This window comes from Scyliorhinus torazame, chromosome 2 (genome assembly GCF_047496885.1).
Source record: "Scyliorhinus torazame isolate Kashiwa2021f chromosome 2, sScyTor2.1, whole genome shotgun sequence".
Taxonomy (NCBI): Eukaryota; Metazoa; Chordata; class Chondrichthyes; order Carcharhiniformes; family Scyliorhinidae; genus Scyliorhinus; species Scyliorhinus torazame.
This window is the reverse complement of record NC_092708.1, coordinates 325,717,090-325,738,195: the sequence shown is the minus strand read 5'-3', so window position 1 is coordinate 325,738,195 and position 21,106 is coordinate 325,717,090. Positions and strand designations below refer to the sequence as shown.

At 45.9% G+C, this 21,106-nt stretch overlaps 1 protein-coding gene across 1 annotated transcript in view; it reads right to left on the bottom strand.

Annotated features, from left to right (window-relative positions):
* Positions 1-9,776: 9,776 nt before the first annotated feature.
* Positions 9,777-21,106, bottom strand: part of txndc16 (thioredoxin domain containing 16) — a 241,426-nt gene continuing 230,096 nt past the window's right edge. The window contains exon 20 of the mRNA XM_072489743.1: positions 9,777-11,628. Within this exon, the coding sequence (XP_072345844.1) occupies positions 11,351-11,628 (278 nt within the window). The 3' untranslated portion in view covers positions 9,777-11,350. The remainder of the gene's footprint in view (positions 11,629-21,106) is intronic.

Sequence of the window (21,106 nt, the reverse complement as noted above, 5' to 3'; positions counted from 1 at the left end):
GATGGTTCAGCTCAGTTCGCAAAGAACATGGCCTCACTCTTGCCACAATTTATCTTGGCAACCGAGTTCTGCAATCTCTATCCATTTAAATAATATGCTGCTTTTCTATTCTTCTTGCCAAAGTCGACAAGTTCACATCTTCCCACATTATACTCCATCTGCCAATGTTTTGCCCACTCACTTAACCTAGCTGAATCCCTTTGTAGCCTTCTTTTGTCCTCTTGAAAATTTACTTTCCTGCTTTTCTCTGTCTCGTCAGCAAATTTAGCTATCATACATTTGGTCCATTTACCAAGTTATTGATGTAGATTGTAAATAGTTGAGAACCCAGCACTGATCCCTGTAGCATCCCACTAATAACAGAATGCCAACCTGTATATGGCCCATTTATCCCTATCTTCTGCTTCCTGATAGTCAATAAATCCTCTATCCATGGTGCAAGGGTCCTTACTGTTTATTCTCTTATTTCCAATTTTTAAAATTTTGCTGTTATAATCTTTGATCCGTGGATGGTTAATGGACATGTGCCTTTATGTCAAACAGCAGAGAGGAGTGAGGAATTCAGAAGTAACAGGAGAGAACACTCTGCTAGTTTGAACAGGAGATCTCAGACTTTTCGGCACCAGAGAAAGAGATGGGGTAGGACTCAGTTCTATTGATTGGCTGGTCGCCAGTGAATTGGCCAAAAGGCTGTACTCTGCATGGTAATAGGTGGTGATAGGATCCTACCCCAATGGGGGATTCTCAGAGACCTCAGCGAACAGTTGAGTCCTAGACACAACAGAGACAAGGATTTGTTCATTCTTTCTCCTCCTTGTTTTCTTCAGGAAAGCTCTATAATTGCTGTATTTCTGAAGCTGCAGAGATCACGAATGAATGAATGAATCTTCAGGGAAACCATTACAGGCTGCAAACAAAGACAATGATGTACTCTCTCCAAAAAGGCTGTGAGTCCTGTATTTCTGAAAATACAGAGGCACGAATAAATCTACAGTAAAAAAACTCAAATTGAAAGCAATGTTTGCAGAGGGGAAAGACGCTAGAAACAACCATCTGAAACAAATACACTTTTTTCTTTTACTTATGATTTTCACTCCTCACCTCTGTGTTTGTCTATCTTTCACACACACACATACACATGCATACACACAGCATAGGGGCAAGAAAAGTGAGGAATTAGAATTAGATAATAGTTTATCAGTTGTATTTTCTGCATTTATTTATTCTTATTAGTTCTTGCTATAAATAAACAGCAATTGTGTTTAAACTTACAAACCTGGTGACTGTAATTATTGGGCAGCCAGAGACCTATGACTTTGGGTATTTTTCTCAGAATTATTGGTTAATTCATTTGTGTTGTGACTCAAGGTCAACTGGAGCTGGAATTGACCGCACACTAGCCCATGGTGTCATAATAATGCGAATATGTTATTCGCCTGCACCACGAGCTCTTATTTTCTGTAATAACCTTTGGCGTGGCACCTTATCAAATGCCTTTTGGAAATCCAAATACACCAAACATCTACCTGTTCCCCTTTATCCATCTTGCTTGTTACTTCAGAGAAGAATTCTAACACGTAGTCAGAAATGATTTCCCTTTCTATTTTTTAAATTTATTTTTATTTCATACATGTGTAAAAAACAGTGACACATACAACACACTCCACAACCACAGTCCATACATTTTTTCACCTTTCACCCCTACCTTTTTACCGCCTCCTCCCCAGCCCTGTGACGAACAGTTCCTTAAACATAGTCCAGAACAATCACCACTGCGCCTCATAGCCCTCCACCAACTCCCTCACCTCAAAGTTGATCTTTTCCAACCGAAGAAAGTCGTGCATGTCACCCAGCCAGGCCGCCACCCCCGTTGGCATATCCGCCTCCAATTTAGCAAGATCCTCCGCCGGGCAATTAGAGAGGTGAAGGCCACGACATCGGCCCCCTTCCCCACCAGCAGCTTCGGCATTTCTGACACTCCAAAGATCCGCCACCATTGGGTCCGGCCTGACCTCCACCCCCACAGTTTTAGATAACGTCCCAAACACCGCTTCCCAGTATCTCTCCAGATTCCCGCAACCCCAGAACATGTATGCATGAATCGCCGGCCCTCACCCACACTTCGCGCAATCATTGGCCACCCCTTGGAAGAACCCACTCATCCTCACCCTGGTCATAAGTACTCTGTGCACGACCTTGAACTGAATCAAGCTGATCCTTGCGCAGGGGGAGGTTGAATTCACCCAACGCATCGCCTCGTACCACAATCCCCAGCCTATTTCCCCCCCCCCCAACTCTTCCTCCTATTTGTTATTGATCCTCATCACTTGCACCCCTCCTGTTCCTCCAACCATCCATATATGTTCCCAATCCTACCCGCATCCAACACAGTTGCTCCAATAAGGTGTACCTGGGCAACCTGGGAAACACCCTCCATTCCTTTCCTTTAAAGTCCGTCACCTGCATGTATCTAAATTCACTCCACCTCGGCCACTCAAACTTATCCCACAACTCATCCAGACCTGCAAACCTCCCTTCCAAGTGCAAGCCCCTCGTCCTCACCACCCCACCTCCTTCCACTTCCCATACATACCATCCATCTCCGGCAGCTTAAACCTATGGTTCCCGCACAGTGGTGTCAACACCCACATCTCTTCCAACTAAAGTGTCTCCGCAGCTGATTCCACACCCTGCCGTCGACTGTACCACCGGGCTCCCCATATACTTCCCCGGAGCTAGTGGAAGCCAAGCCGTCACCAGACTGGATCCCCTACAGGACTCTTCCTCCATCTTGACCCACTCCACCCCCCTGCTCCCCACATTGCCTCACCTTCCCCACATTCGCTGTCCAATAGTAGTGCAGCAGGTCTGAGAGTGCCAAGCCACCCTTTCTGCCTGTGTAGCAGGGCCCTCTTTACCCTCGGCCCCTTTCCTGCCCATATAAACTCCAAAATCACCGACTCCAATTTCCGGAAGAAGACCTTGTGGAGAAAGATCGGGAGGGTCTGGAAAACGAACAGGAACTTTGGCAGCACAATCATTTTTACCACCCGCACCCTCCCTGCCGGGGGCAGGTATAATGTATTCCATTCCTTAAACCCCCCCCCCATTTCTCCTCCACCAACACCAACGTTGTCAAATTCCACCTGTGCATCATAGCCCATTCCCTCATCACCTGAATCCCCAAATACCTGAACCTTCCCTCGTTACCTTAAATGGCAACATCTCCAAGACAGCAACACCAGCCCCGCCGCGTTCACCGGAAACACCTCACTCTTCCCGACATTTAACTTATACCCAGAGAAGGCCCCAAACCTCTCCAATAGTCCCAAGATCCTACCCATTTTCTCCAATGGGTCCGACACGAACAACAGAAGATCATTCGTGTACAACAACACCTGGTGCTCCCTGTTCCCCCTCACAATCCTCTGCCACTCAATAGACCTAAGGGCCATCGCCAAGGGCTCAATCACCAGCGTGAACAACAGTGGCGATAGTGCACACCCCTGTCTCGTTCCCCTGTGGAGTCCAAAACTCCGTGAACTCACCCCATTTGTACATACACTTGCCACTGAGGCTACATTCAACAGATGTACCCATGCCACAAACTTCGAGCCAAACTCAAATCTACCCAAGATCTCAAATAAATACCTCCACTCCACCCAATCAAAAGCTTTCTCTTCATCCATAGAGACAAAACAACCTCTGGCACCCGCCCCACTGATGGAGTCATAACCACATTCAACAGCCTCCTGATGTTACTGGAGAGCTGCCTACCCTTTAAGAAACCCGTTTGATCCTCAGCAGCCACCCGTCACACATCCTTCTATCCTCCCCGCCACCAGCTTAGCCAATATCGGTGTTCAACAACGAAATGAGTCCATATGACCCACACTCCAACTTCTTTGGGCTTAGTGTGATCGACGCCTGTATCAGTGTCTCTGGCAGCTCCCCCTTCTCCAACACCTCACTAAACATTTCCAACATATGTGGTGTCAAATCTGTCGCAAATGCCTTTTAGCTGGAAAGCTGTCCAGCCCTGGAGAATTCCCTGACTTCATCCCCCTAATGCTGTCAATCACCTCCCTCCAGCGGCTCCTGTAATGCCTGCCTCCTCTAACCTTGGAAACTCCTACCCATCCAGGAACTGTCCCATATTCCCTTCCTCTACTCAAGGCTTCATCCGGTACAGCTTCTCATAGTATTCGCTGAACACCTCATTTATTCTCCCCGGCTCTGACACCACCCCTCCCTTCATTGTTCGCACTGTTAAAATTTCCCTGGACACAGCCTGCCTCCTCGGCTGGTGAGCCAGCATATGGCTTCCCTTCTCTCAATATTCACAATGCACCCCCCTTGACCTCCATAGCTGCCCCACTGCCCTTCCGTCGTCAATCTATCGAACTTCCCCTGTAACCTCTTTCTCCTGGCCAACAACTCTTTAGTGGGGGCCCCCAGATATCTCCTGTCCACCTCGACTATCTCGTCCAGCAACCACCCATGCTCCTCCCTCCTCCTCCTGTCCCTGTGCACCTTGAACGAGATGTTCTCGCCTCAGAATATCGCCTTCAACGCCTCTCAGAATGTGGCCGCTGACATCTCCCCATTCTGGTTAATCTCAATGTACTCCTCAATCGCCAACCTCACCTTTTCACAAAACCTCTTATCCACCAACCGACTGGAATCTCGTCTCCACCCGCCCTCTGCACCTGCCCCGCACTAATCCTCACCTCATGGGTCGCGTGATCGGATATCATAATCCCGACATACTCCGTCCCCAACACCCCCGACAACACTGTTCGACTCACCACAAAGAAATCAATTCTCGAGTACACCTTATACACGTGTGAGAAGAAGGACTATTCCCTCCCCCCCCCCTTCATGTTCTTAAACCTGCATGGATCAACCATTCCCATACACTCCATAAACCTTTCCAACTTCGTCACCATCCTCACCCTTCCCATTGACTTGGGGCTCAAACTGCCCACTCTCTGTTCACATGCACTTAAAATCTCCACCCATAATCCATGGTGCATATCCAGGTCCGGTATCGCTCCTGGCAAAGCCCTCACAAACCCCACATCACCCTAATTCAGCGCATACGTGTTGACGAGCACCACCAGCGTCCCCTCTGGCACTACACTCACTATCACATAACTTCCTCCCGGGCCCCGTACTTCCTTGGCCCCCACAAACCCCGTTCTTTTGTTCAACAAAATAACCACCCCCCCGTGATTTCAAGTCAAGCCCAGAGTGAAATACTTGTCCCACCCATCCCTTCCTCAACCGGAGGTGGTTCTCCTGTAAAAGGATCACCTCCGCCTTCAAACTCCTTAGGGGCATAAACTCACGGGACCCCTTAATCGTCCCGTTTAACCCCGGCACGTTCCACGTTGCAATTCTTAGAAGAGGCTTTCCACCTCCACTCCCCTCTCTCGTCCACCATCATCCCCCTCAGGCTCTGCCTCCTCTACTACCACGCTAAACAGGGCCCATCCAAGATACTGCCCTCTCCGTCCATGACCATGCTCAGTCTCCAACTCTGCCAAGTTTCAACCCCCCCTCCCTCCCCTCCCACTTGGCCACCAGACCTTCATTCGCCTGAGCAAATGGGCCCCCTACCCACCTGAATGCCACTCAACCAGCAACCCCCTCCCATTGGTAAAGAGAAAAAATGCAAAGTCACAAATCGCCCCTCCAAAAAGAAAAACACAGATGGTGGGGTTGGGGGGGGGGGAAAGAGGTGATTACCCCCTTACAAACTTAAAACTCTCCAAACAACCCCCACAACCCTCCGGCGACACAGAATAACCATTACCTCTAACCGTTGCAGATACAGCTCCTCCATTTCACACCAACTCTCCGTTCTCCCCCAGTTCATGGTCCCGGAGAAAGTCTTTGGCCTATTCTGGCATTTCGAAATAGTACTCCCTGCCTTCAGATGTGACCCACAGTTTGGCCGGGTACAGCACCCCAAACTGATTCTTCCTTTGGTGCAACATTACCTTGGCCCTGTTGAACCCAGCACGCCTCTTCGCCAGCTCTGTACCAATGTCCTGGTATATTGGACACGATTCCCCTCCCAGTCGCAGTCGTGCTTCACCCTGACTCATTGTAGATTCTTCTCCTTCTCCATGAACTTGTGCAACCTCGCAATCACTGCCTGTGGCTGCTCCCCCGCTCTCGGCCTCTGCCTTAAAGATCTGTGGTTCCTGTTCACCTCTGGGGCCTTTTCCAACACCCCTTCCTCCACTAACCCGGCCAACATCCTTGACACATATTTTGTGGCGCCTATTCCTTCCACACCCTCTGGCAGTACCACAATCCACAAGTTCTGCTGCCTGGACCTGCTTTCCTGCTCCTCCACCCTCAATGACTTGCATGGGTCCTCCAGGACTCCCACTTCCGCCTCCAAGGACACGATCTGATTGCTCAGGTCAGACAAAACCTTCTCCACCTCTCGTATCTTCACCCCTTCTACCTCAAGGCACTTTTCTACCCGGTCCATTGACCCTCGCAGAGATGCTACTGCTCCTCAATGGCCTTCGACCAGTCACCATGCATCTCATTTCTTTGTTGGCGAAATTAGTCTTTGATGAAGGCCATCAACTGTTCCATCTGGACCTTTCCCACTGGCAAAAACCCTTCCCCCTCCGCCATTTTCTCAAATGTGGCTGCGCCACAATTCCCCTCAAATTCCTTCACCAAGTCTTTCACTGTTTTTTGCCGGGGCTGGTAGCCAGCAGACATGTTAATCTTGGGGAGAGCCTCTCCCTCTACACCTGCACCACTTTCCTGCCGGAGCTACCCACTAGCAGGTATAAAGTGCCCAAAGCAACGCCTTCAAAACCATGTTGACTCTGCCCAAATATATTATGGTTTTCTAAGTGACCTCCTTAATAATGGATTCTTGCATTTTACCTATGACAGATGTTAAACGAATTGGCCTACAGTTTCCTGCTTTCTATCTTCCTCCATTATTGAAGAGAAGTGTTACTCTAGCAAATTTCCAAAATGGTGGGACCTTTCCACAATCTGAGGAATTTTGGAAAATCACAACCAATTGATTTACTTTCTCTGCAATCACTTATTTTCAGATCGTAGGATGTAAGCCTAGGGGTCTAGGAGGCTTGTCAACCTTTAGTTCTAATAGTTTTTGCAGTACCTTTTCCATTGTGATTGTGATTGTTTTACGCTTCTCAATCCCTTTTGCCTCTTGATCTCAGGCAATGTCCTTTACAATGCACAGATGGGAGGGCTAGCTGAGCCTGCAAGTTCAACCATGTCCTCCAAAGTGGTAAAGACAACACTGAACACTCATATGAACATTCAGGGGAGGCATGGTCTCATGGTATTGTCGCTGCACTAGTAACCTAAAGACCCAGGGTAATGTTCTGGGGACACAGGTTCAAATCCCACCATGACAGTTGGCGAAATATGGAATTAAAAGTCACGATGACCATGAAACCGTTACGGAGTGTCGTAAAACCCCATCTGGTTCGCAGGAAATCTGTTGTCCTTACCTGGTCTGGTCTACATGCAACGCCAGAGCTGAGACAATTAGGGACGCCCACATCTCATGCGACAATTTTTGAAAAAATCAATGAAAGTTGAACAAAAAACATACGTTGTTTCTTCCACAATAAAGGCAATGTCATTGACTGCCCTGTCATCACCAGCACGGTAGCATTGTGGATAGCACAATTGCTTCATAGCTCCAGGGTCCCAGGTTCGATTCCGGCTTGGGTCACTGTCTGTGCGGAGTCTGCACATCCTCCGCGTGGGTTTCCTCCGGGTGCTCCGGTTTCCTCCTGCAGTCCAAAGATGTGCAGGTTAGGTGGATTGGCCATGATAAATTGCCCATAGTGTCCAAAATTGCCCTTAGGGTGGGGTTACTGGGTTATGGGGATAGGGTGGAGGTGTTGACCTTGGGTAGGATGCTCTTTCCAAGAGCCGGTGCAGACTCGATGGGCCGAATGGCCTCCTTCTGCACTGTAAATTCTATGATAATCTGTGCCAATCATGAGAGATGCCTGTTCATTTAATTTTCTGATTAGGTATTCCCAACAAATAACAACGACACACACATTTTAAAATTTATTTATTTATGTTTTCAAAAATATATTTAGAGTACCAAATTATTTTTTTCCCCAATTAAGGGGCAATTTAGCATGGCCAATTCACCTACCCTGCACTTCTTTATTTTTGGGGGCTGTGACGGTGAGACCCATGCAGGCACGGAGCAATTGTGCAAATTGCACACGGACAGTGATCTGGAGCCGGGATCGAACCTGAGTCCTAGGCAGCAGTGCTAACCACTGCGCCAAAGTGCCGCCCTGACGGTGCACACATGAATAAAGTGAAACCAATGTCATGTGAAATATTTACAAGGGAAATTTAAATTTGAAAAACACCCACGCTACCTTTGCAGTCTCAAGTCTTATATATCTGCCAATGGATTTGGGCAGGAATGTTTTGGCTGTGATGCCTCCAAATTTGACTAACAGCCTCTTTCATAGCACCTGTAGCTGCAGCACTGTCACTACTGAGCAGCTTTCTCTGTTGTGTGATCGTGCACGGCTCCGCCGCCAATACTTCAAATTTTAATTGTCAGGTGGAAACAGAACAAAATAGAGAGAAGTGCCATACACTTCCTGTTGTGCTGCAGGCAGTGGGACACTTGTCAAAATCTAACCCTCTTCCAAAATAACTAATTAAATATCATCACATTATAGCAACAACTATTTGATATTATTAGCCAGACACTTTTAAAATCAGCTTTTCCTTGTTTGCAGTAGAAGTTCTAACAAGGTGTTCTGAGTAGTTTCAGGCTGAACCATCCAGGATGATATTAAGAAATAATAGTACACGATATAGCCAATTAATAGTGGGACTGAGATTTTTTAATTGGTTAACAAATCCAAGAGCAAATCATTTATTTTTGTATCTAAGTATCATTGTTTCATCCATCATGGTTTTATTGAACAGTTAATAAAAATGTTGATTTTTAATTAAAGCACATTTGCTCTTTAAAATTGATGCTATTGGTCTGTTTTTGGGCATTAGTTTATGATAGGGTTTCCCGAGCTGGACTCCACAGAACTCTGGCATTCCATTGGCTACATCCGTTGATTCTGCAGTAGGCCAGGCTGACGAAAAGTGCCGTAAAACTGCTTGTCCAGTCAGAGGCTGGTTTCTCTTTGCATTGGCTGCTGATCTGCTCACTAGTGAACCTATGAGCAGTTAATGCAATGAGCAGTCAGCCTCTTATTGGACAAGCTGGAAATAGTAGCAATGTAAGTCCTCAAAGGTCCAGACTAGGGTGATAGCAAGGAAGAGATCAGATGGCGGAGCGAGGTTGCAGCTGCCATGGGATGGAGGGTGGGGGAAGCAGCCATGGGGCAAGGAAGGAACCAACCATGGAACAGGAGGGGAAGTAACCATGGAGCGAGGGAGGAACTGGCCATGGGGCGGGAGGGGAAGCGGCCATGGGGCGAGAGAGATAGTGGTGAGTGTAAAAGAGAGAGACGACTGACAGTGCAAAAGAGAAAGGAGGCGTGAGCATGTGTGAATGAGGGGGATAGGTGAGAGTGTAAGTGCATGTGAGAGGCGAGAGAGATTGTGTGTGTGAGGCAGAGAGGCGACTGTGTGTGAGAGAGGTGAGAGTGTGCATGTGAGAGAGGCTGAGTGCATGTGTCTGATATGAAAATCCAGCAGCACTCCAAGCAGCATCACTCCTCCCATTAAAAATGACAAAAAGGCAAGACTTGTTCAACTCTTATTGAATAAGATAACTTTTTAATTATAAATGTATGCATATATATATATATATATAAAATGTTATAACATTTATAAATGTGTTTATGTCTGTACCTATTGCACAAAAACAATTTTTTTGTGGTTAACTCTTTATAATAATAATAATCTTTATTAGTGTCAACGAGTAGGCTTAAATTATCACTGCAATGAAGTTACTGTGAAAATCCCCTAATTGCCGCACAACAGCGCCTGTTCGGGTACACCAAGGGAGAATTCGGAATGTCCAATTCATCGAACAGTACATATTTCGGCACTTGGGGGAGGAAACCGGAGCATTCGGAGGAAACCCATGCAGACACGGAGAGAACGTGCAGACTCCGCACAGACAGGGACCCAAGCCGGGACTCGAACCCAGTTCACTGGTGCTGTGAAGCAACAGTGCTAACCACTATGCTACCGTGCCTCCCTAACATGATGAGGATGTTTCTCTAAGAATGTTTCTCATGGTTTCCATCAGTACTCTCAGGAGGTCAAACAGGTTCAGTGGGTGGAAAGGTTTGTGAAACCTTGGTTTATGAAATACAAAAGAATATGTATCTCTGCAACAGGTTTTGCGATCAGTGTTTAGCAAAGGAGTATCTACATGCAAAAAAAAACGTATTGCTGTTTATAAGTACATAGACAATCTCAAATTATTAAAATAAGGGGCTTGTTTAGCACAGGGCTAAATCGCTGGCTTTGAAAGACCAAGGCAGGCCAGCAGCACGGTTCAATTCCCGTACCAGCCTCCCCGAACAGGCGCTAGAATGTGACGACTCGGGGCTTTTCGCAGTAACTTCATTTGAAGCCTACTTGTGACAATAACCGATTTTCATTTCATTTTTCCGTTTCATTTCAATAAATGTGAACGGTTTATTGAAAATGCAAGAAGTACAAAGTTTGGGTGAATAAAGAACAAACTTTATCCTGCCAATGTATACTGCAGGTTGACTTAAGATTACAGACCTGGTTTAATTTCATAGTATGCAGGGATCAGACTTTGACATGGTGAATATTGAAAGGAGGTCTAATAGGGTTTTCACCAGTGCACGGTACATATAGGAATCCACCGAGTCTGGAAACCACAGTAAAAATGCAAATTCATGATCTCATCAAGTTTACATCACCTTGGACTGTTAGGCTTGGTGTAACATGCACTAAATCACGCTGTGTAACCACATTCCAAGACACAAAATTCAGCCAAGTCTGTCTTTTTAGTTACTGTGAATACCCATTCATTTCTAATTTCAAACAAAGTACCAAAATGCATATGTATATTACAAAAGAATTACAGAATCCTTTGATATCCAGAAATGTATTTGGCAATGGGATGGGAATGGGCGGGTTGTTTTGTTTTTGCCTGATTCATGCAGAAAATGCTGCTTCACTGGTTTAACTCGTTAAGTGCTCAGTTTCTGTTGTGCAATCAGCTCCTGCTCATAAAGGCCATATAACTTCCAGGTACAAGTTCAGTTGCATATCTCAGCGACTAAAATCAATGGAGCTGGACAACAGTCTCTGACTTATTTGCTTACTGAACTCTGGTTTCCGATCATAACTCATTATGAAGCTCATGTTGCATCAGCTTCTCATTTGAGGGTGCAGGACTCCCTTGCACCTTTTCGGACTCTGCAGTTAGCTCACTCTGATCCTCTTCCTCGTTACTCTCATTCAAATGTTCAGTCTCATTTTCCCCCTCCTCATAGAGATTTTCCTGTTTGGCAGCATTGGGTGACCTTTGCTTTGCAAACCCAGGACGCATAATATCCATGATTGCCAGAAAGTCGTACGTTGCTTGTGGGGGTGTCCACTCTCTACGTTGCAGGAGATCTGCAAAAGCAGGTACATAAAAACTTGTCAGCATTTGACATTTGAAATATGCAGAGACAAGCTGTATACTGTCAATAATCATATACATGAAGCTGGAGTCTTCCATGTGTAACCCACCTTCTTTTCTTCTGACCCTGGAATGTGATCTCTAACAAAATAAAGAAATGCCACACACAAAAAGACTTGCTGTGTTCAGTTCAGGATTTTCTATGATGATGATGATAAAATAGGGTGGTGACTCAATGCCTGACACCCATCTTTCAAGGCCTAGATTACCCCATCATGTAAAAAGACTAAAACAGCACACAATATTCTGCAGAAAGTCTGACCAAAGTAGCATACAATGAACTCATTGTATTTCGTGTTTCAAAAAAAATACATCTCTTCACTTTCACAAATAAAGCAAAAAGTAACTTACTGAAGTACTTACTTTAAGAACCCCATTCAACAGTCTTGAACACAAATCTACACGCTTCAGCCTACTCCAACCTAAATGTAGAACACATTTACTAATATTAAGACACCTAGTGGATATGGGCCCACTCCCGCACTGCATCGGGAGACACTTCACATTTATTGTTTGTCTAAAAATCACTTCTCCTGCACAGATCTTTGTTTTCCACAAATCTGCATCTCACTTTCCTGATGATGTCCTCCAGGTTACTGTTAAATATGAAGAGCAACAGGCCTAACGTTGATCCTTGCAGGACTCTAATTGTGACTGCACCCCAGGCAGAATCTGTACCATTAATAGCTGCTCTATCCTCCCTTTGTCTGAATGGGTTTCACCCCCACAACCCAAAGATGTGCAGGTTAGGTGGATTGGCCACGCTAAATTGCCATAATTGGAAAAAGAATTGGGTACTCTTAAATTTTTTTTTAGTTAAGAAAAAAGTAATATCTACTTTGTTGATGAAATGCAGCCAGTTCCATATCCAAACCCAAATGCCAAAGCCATAAGAGTCAGCCATTTGCTTTCTCCGCAAGACTGATTTATTTATTTGATCAACATTTCCATCAGTTGCAAGAGGTGCGACTGTGCTGCTTCCTCCCTTCCCTGCCATAGTTCGCAGTAAGTTAAGCAGCGATTGAAAGCTGCTCATCCCCTACTTGACCAAACATGCATCATTTCCAATTCCGATTTTGACTCAGCATACACTTTTATCAAAATTCCAAATGTTGACTTATTATCTTATCATTCCTGATTTTGTCCACTGACACTGCAAAGTGTAGTGATATCATGGTTGTGTTGTAATTCACCGACTGACCACTAGGAGTATCATTAGTATATAAGTGACTGTTAGAGTCAGGTGACCTCAGACTGACTAGGGAGCTGGAAGAGAGAGGTTGCTTGTGCATGATCATACAGTTATTTATCTGTTGTTTTGTATATAGTCGACCCACAGTTAATGTTAATACATCGTTTATAGCTTCAGCTACAAATGTTCTTGTAATATAAATCAGGCCATCTGACAAGAACATTACACAATGGATTATTCCAACTCATATCTTTCACCTAATTTCACACAATGCTGCAGCAGTTGGGAATCCCAATGAAAAATGTCATAGAACAAGCTCCAGGATGGGATCACAGTTTGTAATGAAAACCCTTAAAAGTAACAAAAACACCTTTCTAACTATTCAACTAGGTTTATTCCCCCCCCAAAAAAGGAGGGCGATTCTCCGAGCCCCGCGCCGGGCCGGAGAATCGCCGCAACCGTGCCACGACCGAGGTGCGAAGAATCGGCACCATTTGCGTTTGGCACCGCCGATCTCCGGCCGATACGATACGACAGAGTCCCCCTGGTCGCTGCCGGCAGGAACTCTGCGCGAACGGTTGAGGGGCGGCCTGTGGGGCTCCTTCCCCAGGGGGGGGGCCCTCCGGTGGGATCTGGCCCACGATCGGGGCCCACCGATCGGCTGGCCGGCCTCTCCCCCCCATGGGCCTACTTTCTGGTGCGGTCGGCTCCTGAACACCTGTGGGGGCCAGACTTGGTCGTACCCGGGCCCGGTTTGCGCCGCCATGAAACGCGAAGGTGCTCACGACGTCGCAAACACTTGGGCCGCATTTTGGAGAATCACCCCCAAGGTTTATTTAAAATGAAGCTGGCCGTATATCTACAAGATAATTCTTGTTGCTCAAAGCGGAGTTATATTTTTTTATTTATTTGTTCTCAGGATCTGGGAAACTCTGGCAAGGTTGCAGATAGTGGTCTGGATTTATTTTAAATTTATTCTTACGAGATGCCGATGTCGCTGACTAGCCCATCATTTGTTGTTCATCCCTAATTGCCTTTGAACTGAGTGGCTGCTAGGCTTCTTCAGAGGTCAGTTAAGAGTCAAATATATTGATATGGATCTGGAATCACATGTAGGCCAAGCCAGGTAAGGACGGCATATTCCCTTCCCTAACCGACATTAGTGAACCAAATGTGTCTTTATGACAATCGACAATGGTTTCATGGTTACCATTACCGAGACATGCTTTCGCTCCTGGATCGGGAGCACAGATGGAACATTTCCCGGCTCCACCAACCCAACCGAGGAAAAGAGGCCCAGAGTTGGAGTTTTTGTTCTGAGGGGCCGGCTGGATTAGTAGTCGGGCCTGCAGCCCTCGGGGCGAGTGTGAAGACTGCAGGGTGCAGAGGCAGCCTGGGCAGAAGGCCCGTCTCTGTACTCCAGCACTTTGTTAAACTTATTTTAAAAATGGAAGAAACAAAAAAACAGCCCTCCAGCCTTCACCCCGCCAGCCTCCCCAACCCACTGTGCCATGCTCTCCTATGCCCTGTTACCCACTCCCTGCCCCTTCAGATCACCTATTCTACCCCATGCCCCTTTACTCACCCGGTATGGTGGCTCAGAACCCCAATGCCAATCTTTGCCGACTCATTCTGATGACCCTTTATAACCCTTATGCCAACCCCTGCCAACCCACACACACAACTCACTACCTTTACCCTCTCCATGCCAACTCACCAGATATCCACTAAGACCAAACTCAGGAGCCTTGCTGACATAAAATAGAGTTATGTGCCTAATGATGACCTCACGATTTAAAAACAAACATTCCCATTAATTAAAAACATAGAATTTACAGTGCAGAAGGAGGCCATTCGGCCCATCGAGTCTGCAACGGCCCTTACAAAGAGTACCCTATTGAAGCCCACGTATCCACCCTATCCCCGCAACCCAGTAACCCCCACTTATCATTTTTTGGACACTAAGGGCAATTTAGCATGGCCAATCCACCTGTGGGAGGAAACCGGAGTACCCGGAGGAAACCCACGCAGACACGGGGAGAACATGCAGACTCCGCACAGACAGTGACCCAGCCGGGAATCGAACCTGGGACCCTGGAGTTGTGAAGCAACTGTGCTTACCACTAGGCTGCCCATTCAATACGTTGGAAATCTTTCATTTAATCTCTCATGAAAACATATTTGATTCTATACCACTTGGAGCTGTCAATTAAACTGCTCACTTTACAGGCACCCCACTATGATATACGAGGTTGTAAAATCAGTCAAGCAGCACAAATCCTCTAATGATAACCTTCAGGCACAAGTCAACAGACACATCAAGTACTGATTTTATTTTTAAAACACAATTTAAAAAAAATTAAAGTCCAACAGAGTTAAATCCCTTGATATCTTTGACAGTTCCAAAGTGTTTTGACAGTCCAGTGAGTTCCGATAGTTCTTTGACCACCTGACAGTTGACAGTTCAAAGTTTCTTTCAAAGCTTGACAGATCCAATGAGCTTATTCAGTTTTTATGCATAATTATGTCTAATTTAAAAACAAATTCCAGTTAAGGGGCAATTTAGCGTGGCCAATCCCCTACCCTACCCTTGGGTTGTGAGGCTGGCACCCATGTAGATAGGGGGAGAATGTGCAAACTCCACACAGGCAGTGATCAGAGGCCATCAGGCAGCAGTGCTAACCACTGCGCAACCATTATTGGAGGGATGTGATAGCCCTGGAAAGGGTACAAAGAGATTCACCAGGATGTTGCCCAGGCTGGAGCGTTTTAGTTATGAAGAGAGATTGGGTAGACTTGGATTGTTTTTCTTGGAGCAGAGGAGACTGAGGGAGAACATGATTGAGATGTATAAAATTATGAGGGGCATAGATAGAGTAGACAGGAAGAAACTTTTCCCCTTGGTGGAGGGGTCAATGACCAGGGGGCATAGATTTAAGATAAGAAGCAGGAGGTTTAGAGGAGATGCGAGGGGAAACCTTTTTACCCATAGGGTGGTGGGAGTTTGTAACTCAGTGCCTGAAAGGGTGATGAAGGCAGAGACCCTCATATCATTGAAGAAGTATTTAGATGTGCACTTGCGATCCCAGGGCATAAAAGGCTATGGGCCAAGTGCTGGAAAATGGGATGAGATTGGTTAGGTGGCTGTTTTTGGCCGGCACAGACATGATGGGCTGAAGGGCCTCTTCTGTGCTGTATGCTTCTGTGACTCCATGTCGTCCCTCAATAATGTCTAACTTTAACAATCACAAAGGGCAACTGGCCTGTTCTAAATGGTGCCTTCCCTCTCCCAAAGGTATTCTGGGACCATATCCAAAGGATATCTTATGTCTCCAAAAGGTATCTTGAATGTACGCAACTGCTTTAGTGAACCAGGAAAGATGTTATCTCGAATCCACCTCTATTCCACCTACTCCCCACCCCACAGAAAAAATGGCAGAGGCCGGGTTCAGGGTCAGAATTTCCAGATTCGGGCCTCTGCCAGCAGTTTTGTGCAGACAGCGAGGCTTTCTGTCTGCGTCAAAATTCAGGCCTGCATCTATCACTGACTAGCGAATCTAAGAAGATGATGTTGTGAGACATCTTGCCCCATAAAGTAGCCTCTAAATCACCAAGGCTTGTATATTTCCATTTCCTTAGTAGTGACCATTCTACCATGCTTTAGGCCATCTCACAGAATCCCACAGTGCAAAAGAGGTTCTTTGGCCCATCGGCTCTGCACCAATACATGAAAACACCTGACCTACCTACCTAATCCCATTTATCAGCACTTGGTCCATAGCCTTGAATGTTGTAACGTGCCAAGTGCTCATCCAGGTACTTTTTAAAGGATGTGGGGCAACCCACCTCTGCAACCATCCCAGGCAGTGCATTCCAGACCATCACCACCCTCTGGGTAAAAAGGTTTTCCCTCACATCTCCCCTAAACCTCCTGCTCCTCACCTTGAATTTGTGTCCCCTCATGACCAACCCTTTAATAATAATCTTTATTCGTGTCACAAGTAGGCTTACATTAGCACTGCAATTAATTTATTGTGAAAAGCCCCTACTCGCCACACTCCGGCACCTGTTCGGGTACACAGAGGGAGAATTCAGAATGTCCAATTCACCTAACAAGCATATCTTTCGGGACTTGTGGGAGGAAACCGGAGCACCCGGAGGAAACCCACGCAGACACAGGGAGAACGTCTGCACAGACAGTGACCCAAGCTGGGAATCGAACCTGGGATCCTGGCACTGTGAAGCCACAGTGCTAACCATTGTGCTACTGTGCTGTCCGTAAAGGGAACAACTGTTCCCTATCCACCCTGTCCATGCCCCTCATAATCCTGTACACATCGATCAGGTCACCCCTCAAGTCTTCCCTGCTCCAATGAAAACAACTCAAGCCTATCCAATTCACATCCTGGTGACTCTCCTCTGCACCCCCTCCAGTGCAATCACATCCTTCCTATAATGTGGCAACTCGGCGGAATGTGGCGACTAGGGGAAGTTCACAGTAACTTCATTGCAGTGTTAATGCAAGCCTACTTGTGACACTAATAAAGATTATTATTGCACAGTACTCCATCCGTGGCCTCACCAAAGTTCTATACAACTCCAGCTTTTGTAACCTATGCCTCGATTGATAAAGGCAAGTATGTCCCATATGCCCATTTCACATACATATTTTCATATACCCTATTAACCTGCCCTTCTACCTTCAGGGATCTATGGGCAAACACGCCAAGGTCCCTTTGTTCTTTAGAACAGCCTAATGTCATGCCGTTCATTGAATACTTCCTTGTCAAATTACTCCTTCCAAAATGTATCACCTCACACGTTTCAGGGTTAAATTCCATCTGCCACTTTTCTGCCCATTTAGATCTTCCTGTAACCCAAGACACTCAACCTCATTGTTAACTACCCGGCCAATCTTTGTGTCATCCACAAACTTATCGATCCTATCCCCAACATAGTAATCTATGTCATTTATATAAATAATGAATAATAGGGGACCCAGCACAGATCCTTAGACACTGGCTTTCAACTACTAAAGCAGCCTTCTGTTATCACCCTCTGTCTCCTACAACGTAGCCAATTTTGAATCCACCTTATCAAATGACTCTATATCCCATGTGCATTTGACTTCTTTAGAAGTCTCCCATGTGGTACCTTGTCAAAGCCTTTGCTGAAATCCATATACGCTACATCAACTGCACTACCCTCATCCACACACCTGGTCACCTCAAAAAATTCAATAAAATTTGTTAGGCATGACCTCATTCTGACAAAGCCATGCTGACTATCCCTGGTCAAACCTTGCCTCTCCAAGTGAAGACAGATTCTCGCCTTCAGAATTTTCTCCAGTAGTTTCCCTACCACTGATGTGAGACTCACTAGTCTGTAGTTCCCTGGCTTATCCGTACAACCCTTCTTAAATATTGGAACCACATTACCTGTTCTCCAGTCCTCTGGCACCTCCCCTGTGGCCAGAGAGGAATTAAAAATTTGGGTCAGAGCCCCTGCAATCTCCTCCTTCGTCTCCCACAGCTGCCTGGGACACAATTCATCCAAACCTGGAGATTTGTCCACTTTTACACTTGCCAATACCTCCAATATCTTGTCACTCCCTATGTCAATTTGCTCAAGAACATCAGTCTCTCTCCCAGAGTTCCATACCTACATCCTCATTCTCTTGGGTGAAACGGATGTGAAATATTTGTTCATCACCCTACCAATGTCTCCTAGCTTCACCCATAGATCGCCCCTTGGTCTTTAATGGGCCCTATTCTTTCTCTGGTATTCTCTTCCCATTGATATACCTAATCCCGTAGGAATTTCCAAGGGACCTTTACCATTCAGAGCTTTCTCATATCCTGTCTTTGCTCTCCTAATTGCTTTCTTAAACTTCACCCTGCACCTTCTGTACTCCACTAATACTCCGCTGATTTTCTCCCCTTGTACCTGCTAAAAGTCTCTCTTTTCCTTCTCATCGTATCCTGATATCTCTGGTCATTCATGGTTCTCTGAGCTCGTTACTCCTTCCCATCACACTAGAGGGAACATGTTGGGCCTGTACCCTCCCCATTTCCTTTTTGAAAGCCTCCCACTGCTCTTCTGTAGATTTCTCCACAAGTAGCTTGGCCAGATTCTGCCTTAATTAACTAAAATCCCCTTTCCCCCATCCAAAACCTTTTTTGCAACTTGTCTGTTTCTTTGTCCATAACAAGCTTAAATTGTACCATGTTGTGGTTGCTATCACTAACATGATCCCGCAGCACCACCTCAACCACCTGTCCACTTTCACTCCCCTGAGTTAGATCCAGCACTGCACCATCCCTTATTGGACCCTCTACATATTGGCCTAAAAGGTTCTCCTGGAAACATTTCAAGAACTCCACTCCTTCCAAGCTCTTAACACTATGACTATCCCAATTAATGTTGGGAAGGTTAAGATCACCTAATATAATTACTCTATTATTATTTTTACACATCTCCGTGAATTGTGCACATAATTGCTCCTCAATTTTCCGTTGACTATCTGGGGGCCTATAATAAACATCTAGCAGCGTGGTTGCCCCTTTTTAAACTTATTTTTTAAAATTTAAAGTCGCCAATTCTTTTTTTTCCAATTAAGAGGCAATTTAGCGTGACCAATGGACCTACCCTGCACATCTTTGGGTTGTGGGGGTGAGACCCAAGTAGACATGGGGAGAATGTGCAAACTCCCCATGGACAGTAACCCAGAGCCGGGATCGAACCCGAGTCCTCGGCGCTGTGGGGCAGCAGTGCTAACCACTGCAGCACTGTGCTGCCCCCCTTTTTTATTTCTAAGCCCGATCCACAAAGCTTCATTTGATGCCCCCGCCAAGATATCATCTCTTTACTGCAGTAACTGATTCCTTAACTAATAATGCAATGCCTCCTCCTCTTTTGCCCCCTCCTCTGTCTCGCCTGAAGATTCTCTATCCCAGAATGTTGAGCAGCCAACCATGTCTCCGTGATGGCTGCTATATCACAATTCCATCTGCTGTTCAAATCCTCATCATGTGTTGGTTACTTCAGCATCAAACTTTCCCAATTCACTTTTTTTTGGTCTCCAATCATCCTTGAGATTTATAAACCAGATGTGTGTGAATCAATCTGTTGAACTTATGAATGAAATACCTGTGGTTGAAATACTGGAATGTGCAAATGTTAGTAACCAATGAGGTCAATAAATTTCCAGCAGCTCCTAGGAGTGCATGTTGGTGAATTCCATTAAAGGGTTACATTGAGGTCAAGTCAAAACTATTGTGCTTTGATACAAATCATGTAGTTTAACTATTCCAGTGGTTCTAAACTGGCATGCTATGGCACACTAGTGCAGGGTTTCCCCAAAGTGCGGGTACCGACCTCCGGGTGGGTTGCAGGCTGGTGTCGGAGCAATCGGTGGCGACTTTCCTGCGGTGGTCCCGAACACGGAAAGTGCCCAACAGACCCTACCGTCATTTCTATTGATAACGGCGGCCACTGCCACCTTTTAAATGAGAAGGAAAGGATAGGTGCAGTTTTCTGGCCAGAAGCGGCAGCAGTGAGCAGGTCACACGCCCTGCACGTACACTTAATGTCAAGTGAATATGTACTTGCTTTTGGAACCAAATCACAGAGGAGACCTTCTTCCATTTTTTAGCTGCTGGCAAGCAAGGCAAGAGGACTGTGAAGATGAATCGTTTTCTTACAAGAAAGATGGCCAGAGACACAAATAGGCAGTGTTCATACTGGCCAGAATCTCCCACCTGAATCTGCTGGAGAGAGCTGCTCAGAAGAGAGCAGGACAGAGCAGTGCTAGTGTTACCCCTGTACAGAGCTCCAGAGAGCTAGTTAATAGCCAACATCGAAGAAGCTTAATTCGGGAACAAAGCAGTATAAAGATGATTTCTTGAGATATGGTTTTATCAATTGTACCAATGCAAGTAAGGATGTGTGTTATGTGCAAAGAAGTACTGGCAAATGAGAGGAGAAGTTTCAGATTTTGAAAGAGAAGTGGTGGATGAAAAATTGCTTTTGAAGTTGAGACCCCAGAGTCAGTTACTAACTTACAGCTGACACCAAATGACAAGACTATGCTGCTGTAACTTGCCTGTGACAACACATTAAAAACATGTCAAAGCCCATGAGGGTGTCAGCATTCTGGAGTAGCATCTTCCAGGAGTAACCAGCGCTGAGTAAAACAGGCATTTTTTGCTATTGCCCTT